At 37.5% G+C, this 5,787-nt stretch overlaps 1 protein-coding gene across 1 annotated transcript; it reads left to right on the top strand.

The window, feature by feature from the left end:
* Positions 1-2,890: 2,890 nt before the first annotated feature.
* Positions 2,891-3,421, top strand: LOC131634665 (uncharacterized). Its single transcript, XM_058905310.1, has 2 exons — positions 2,891-3,059; positions 3,111-3,421. The coding sequence occupies exons 1-2, from the start codon at positions 2,891-2,893 to the stop codon at positions 3,419-3,421; spliced, it is 480 nt and encodes a 159-aa protein (XP_058761293.1).
* Positions 3,422-5,787: the final 2,366 nt, after the last annotated feature.

The raw sequence follows: 5,787 nt of genomic DNA on the forward strand, positions 1-5,787 counted from the left end.
TTTAGGTTTGGGCGTACAACCCTGATTTGATATGTCACCGTTAGATGCGGTGACCAATAGATTTGGTCAGTATAGCTAACAGATTAATGGGGCATTGCTGGTTACTCAGATCGATAGATTCGATCGTCGCGGTCAGCAAATTAAATGTATTTTAAATTATATATTTTTATCTCTCGTCTAATGCGACTAATAGATTTAGTCGGGTCGAGGAGAGAATTAATTAAAAGTTAATGTTCTTTGCCAAATGGGCAGTAGGATTGGGCAAACCCTAATAGTATAAGTAACTTCTCTAGTGTTCTTGTGATTTATAATAGTTTAAATCGATTAAATAAATTAAATCAGAATAATCGAACAATCGAGAAAATAATCCTAAGCCTAATCCTAATTATATTATTAATTTAATTTTAAACCAAATTATATATATACAAAATATTGAATTTAATTATATAATCATATACATAATATATAAAAAATAAAAAGAATAATAAAACCTGGGCGTGTTATCCTGTGATATGAGGATTTGGAGATGCATGATGCACCCTCAAACTCTGAGTCGTAGGATCTTGCCTAGTGATGATCCAGTGGCAGAAAGATGAGCGCCTACTATGAGCTTGCGTTGATCGAGAGGTACCGGATCTGAAAGCATGATGGTACAGAGAATTATCTAAAAATAATATCAGACGCTGGGTTTCGAACCCAGGTCTTGTTAGTTATCATCCTCATAATCACACCAGTTGCACCACAAATTGGAGTTGTCAACGAAGCCAACGTGGATTTATAAATATTAAAACCAGTTTCTAAGCATAAAATTAAAAATAAAATTCAAACGTGGGGCCCTTGTATCACGCAGTGACCACTCGTTTGCGGAGAGAGAATCTGCCAATTTTGACCAACCACCCATAATCGCACGCGTGGTCCAGGAGAGTATTCATCTTCTTCTTCACACAGCCAAGCGTTTAGCTACGATTTCTGCCTCGTTTTTCCCCCCAGTTAGCTACGAATGTGTCCGTAGCAAACCTGCAACAATCACAAACTAAACAAGAACGCGTCAACAAGGGCCAAGAGCGTCCAGATCACATATTTGAGATCCCCTGAGTCCATTGGTCGTGTTGTTTCGGGCTGAGACGGCATGGACATTTATTTTCGAAAGTGCCAAGTTCAAAACCCTAGCCATGGTGGTTTATGCTTAGGGCGTTAGAACTTCACTCCAAAGGTTCCTTCATGTCCTAAACGCTATCAAAGATTCATGCAAAGCGTTAGATTCGAGTAGAACGCGCTGAAACCTAATAAACGAAAAATCCACAAATATATAAAAAGTATGAACACGGGGATGCATGTTTATGCAGCATGGAACCTGCTCTTGGACTCCTACTTACCCTTTGACCTCTTTTGAATGCATTGGGACGGTTTGTAAGGTTTGATAGTGGCTGCAACAGGGAGAACGAAAATTCCGCGTGTTTGGAGATTTTTTTGGAACCTTGAAGGGATATCCTAGAGGCTGCCGACGTCCTCCTTGTGCATGAGGCTGTTATGAATATATAATGGCTGTATTTAGGGTTGAAAATTGAAGAATGATCAATCAAATGAGTGACATGGAAATTGAAAAAAGATTTTGAATACAATCTTTCTTAATTTGGTCACAACACGATTTTATGCATATTTCTCATTCAATCCTAACCATTGGATGATATTTGGGTTGATTAAAAAAGAAATATCATCATATAATTATTTTAGGATTTTATTTGATTTTTTTATTTGAAATTACTTGAATAAAATCAAATACAAATAAAATAATATCACCAAAATAATTATATTGGACCAATAGACCTCTCTTGGGCTTACTACCATGTGGAGAATTGAAATTTATAGGCCCAATACTCAAAACTTTGAATTTGATTATTTAGGCTTTCACGCTTTTCTTGAAAATCGACCAATTTGTACCAATCATATCTCCCTCATTTTTAATCATATGAATGTATTCTAGGACTTTTTAGAAAGATTAAAGAGTCCTTTAAAACCTCCTTTTGGTTTCATCTTAATTGAAGCTTCCATGCTCATGTTATGAGCTTTGACCCAAAAGGTATTTTTTTTGTTGACTTTTTGGAGGACCTACAATGTATTGGACCATATCTCTTGAATGAAGCATTTCTGGCATTGGCTTGTGAGAGACAAAGTTGTAGGGAATCCAATTTCCTTCAGAATAGGCTTTGGTTGGGAAATTTTTGATACTCCATGTGAAAGTTATGACTAGTCAAAGTTGAGTTGACTTTCTCCTATAAAAACCCTAATTTGAACCATTTGATTTTAACCATTAAACCTTGAACCCTTGAAGATGAAATAAGGCGGACAAATTTTGAGGTATGACAGTGTGGAATTGTGATGGTTCGAAGAGTCCGAGACCGGATGGTTTTTCTCTTCTCTTTGTGAAAAAATGTTGTTTTTTTTAAAGGATGACTTTATGGCTTGTTTTAAGGAGTTATATCCGGGTGGAGCGATTTCGAAGTCTATTATTTCTTCGTTCTTATCTTTGATTCCTAAGTCTTCTAATCCATTGGGGTTGAACAACTATAGACCTATTTGTTTGGTTGGTTGTATTTATAAAATTATTTCAAAGTTATTGGCCAGAAGGATTAAAAGGGTTTTGCATTCCATTGTTTCTTCTAGCCAAAGCTCATTTGTTCTGGGTCGTCAATTGCTTGATTAGGTTCTAGTTGCGAATGAATTGGTGGATTGTTCTTTGAAGGAAGGGAGGGGTTGTCTTCTTTTTAAAGTGGATTTTGAAAAGGCGTACGATAAGGTGAGTTGGAATTTTCTTATATTTATGATGAAAAGGATGGGATTTGGGGAGCTTTGGATGAAGTGGATGGAAGTTTTAATTTTTTCAAGCAAAATGTCGGTTCTTGTTAACGGTAGTCCTACTAAAGAGTTTGCGTTTGAAAGGGGGCTTCGGCAAGGTGATCCTCTATCTCCTTTTCTATTTGTTATTGTAGTGAAAGGGCTTAAAATTATGGTTAATAAGGCGGTGGAAAATGGGGATTTTGTCGGTTGTAACGTTAAAGGTAAATAATTTGTCGATGTCCTTCAATTTGCGGATGACACTTTATTGGTAGGAGATGGTAGTTGTAAGCACTTATGGGCCATTAAAGCGGTGTTGAGAGGTTTTGAGATTGTGTTGGGTCTCGGTATTAATATCAACAAGAGCAAGCTTATTGGCATAAACATTAATTCTCATTTCTTGGATGTGGCTACTTCCTTCCTTTATTGTAAAAGGGTGGAAAAAGAGTTTTCTTTTCTCGGTATCTGTATTGGTTCTAATCCTAAAAGGATAAAGTTTTGGAGCCCTTTGGTAGAAAATATTAGGAAGCATTTTAGTACTTGGAAAGGGAGGTGGCTTAGTTTGTTAGAACAAGATTTGTTCTGATCAATTATCTTAGTTTTGATGATAACAATAATATGAATTTTGCTTAAGATAATATGGTACTCTAATCCAATGCAATTTCCTTTTCAGGAAATATATATAAAGAGTACGCATAATTCAGCGCTCAGAAGCTTTGTCTCAAAGGGTTCAGCATGCAACATCAGAACATGGTCTGGCAAGACATCAGAAGATGGTCGAAGCAGAATCAGAACATGGGTCTATGGAAGCATCAGAAGAACAAGAGAACAGAAGCACTGAAGTTCTGATGGTATCACGCTCAGAAGCACTTCAAGGTCAGAAGATCAGAAGATGCTTTGCACCAAGCTGTTTGACTCTGATGATATTCAAACGTTGTATTCACAAACATCAGATCAGAAGGAAGTACAAGTGGCAAGCTACGCTGACTGACAAAAGGAACGTTAAAAGCTATTAAAGGCTACGTCAGTAGACACAGCGTGAACAAGGCTCGAGGTAGTTGACAAAAGCGTATAACATTAAATGCGATGCTGTACGGAACACGCAAAGCATTAAATGCACTCAACGGTCATCTTCTCCAACGCCTATAAATATGAAGTTCTGATGAGAAGCAAGGTTAACGATCCTGAACAAAACAACGTCTATCAACTTGCTGAAACTCTGTTCAAATCAAAGCTCAGAATCTTCATCTTCATCAAAGCTCACTACATTGCTGTTGTAATATATTAGTGAGATTAAGCTTAAACGTTAAGAGAAATATCACAGTTTGTGATTATCGCTTTTAAGAAGCAATTGTAATACTCTTAGAATTGATTACATTAAGTTGTAAGGAACTAGAGTGATCGTGTGGATCAGAATACTCTAGGAAGTCTTAGAAGTTATCTAAGCAGGTTGTAACTAGAGTGATCGTGTGGATCAGTATACTCTAGAAAAGTCTTAGAGGGTATCTAAGCAGTTGTTCCTGGAGTGATCAGTGTGTGATCAGAAGACTCTGGAAGACTTAGTTGCTGACTAAGTGGAGAACCATTGTAATCCGTGCGATTAGTGGATTAAATCCTCAGTTGAGGTAAATCATCTCTGCGGGGGTGGACTGGAGTAGTTTAGTTAACAACGAACCAGGATAAAAATAACTGTGCAATTTATTTTTATCTGTCAAGTTTTTTAAAGCTACACTTATTCAAACCCCCCCTTTCTAAGTGTTTTTCTATCCTTCAATTGGCATCAGAGTGCCGGTTCTAAGGTGCAAGCACTTAACCGTGTTTAGAAAAGATTCAGGAAGAGAAAAACGCTTCAGTAAAAGATGGTTGATGAAAGTGAAAAGTCTACACCTGCATCTACATCTGGCTCTGCTGAGCAATACAACGGTAACAATGGTTATACTAGACCGCCGGTATTTGATGGTGAAAACTTTGAATACTGGAAAGATAAACTGGAAAGTTACTTTCTTGGTCTAGATGGTGATCTATGGGATCTTCTGATGGATGGTTACAAACATCCAGTAAATGCCAGAGGCGTAAAGCTGACAAGGCAAGAAATGAATGATGATCAGAAGAAGCTCTTCAGGAATCATCATAAATGCAGAACTGTTTTGCTGAATGCTATCTCTCATGCTGAGTATGAGAAGATATCTAACAGGGAAACGGCCTATGACATATATGAGTCCTTGAAAATGACTCATGAAGGAAATGCTCAAGTCAAGGAGACTAAAGCTCTAGCTTTAATCCAGAAGTATGAAGCCTTCAAGATGGAGGATGATGAAGACATTGAAAAGATGTTTTCAAGATTTCAAACTCTTACTGCTGGATTGAGAGTTCTTGACAAGGGATACACCAAGGCTGATCATGTAAAGAAGATCATCAGAAGCTTACCCAGAAGATGGGGTCCTATGGTGACTGCATTCAAGATTGCAAAGAATCTGAATGAAGTTTCTCTGGAAGAGCTTATCAGTGCCTTGAGAAGTCATGAAATAGAGCTGGACGCAAATGAGCCTCAAAAGAAAGGTAAGTCTATTGCATTAAAATCCAATATCAAGAAATGCACTAACGCTTTTCAGGCTAAAGAAGAAGATCCTGAAGAATCAGAATCTGAAGAAGAAGATGAACTGTCTTTGATCTCCAGAAGGCTAAATCAACTCTGGAAGACCAAGCAAAGGAAGTTCAGAGGCTTCAGAAGTTCAAAGAAATTTGAACGTGGAGAATCTTCTGATGACAGAAGATTTGACAAGAAGAAGGTCATGTGCTATGAATGCAATGAGCCTGGACACTTCAAAAATGAATGTCCAAATCTTCAGAAGGAAAATCCCAAGAAGAAGTTTCATAAGAAGAAAGGTCTTATGGGAACCTGGGATGAGTCAGAAGATGATTCAGACTCTGAAGATGAGCAGGCTAACTGTG

This window comes from Vicia villosa, unplaced genomic scaffold (assembly GCF_029867415.1).
Source record: "Vicia villosa cultivar HV-30 ecotype Madison, WI unplaced genomic scaffold, Vvil1.0 ctg.001325F_1_1, whole genome shotgun sequence".
NCBI classification, from domain to species: Eukaryota; Viridiplantae; Streptophyta; class Magnoliopsida; order Fabales; family Fabaceae; genus Vicia; species Vicia villosa.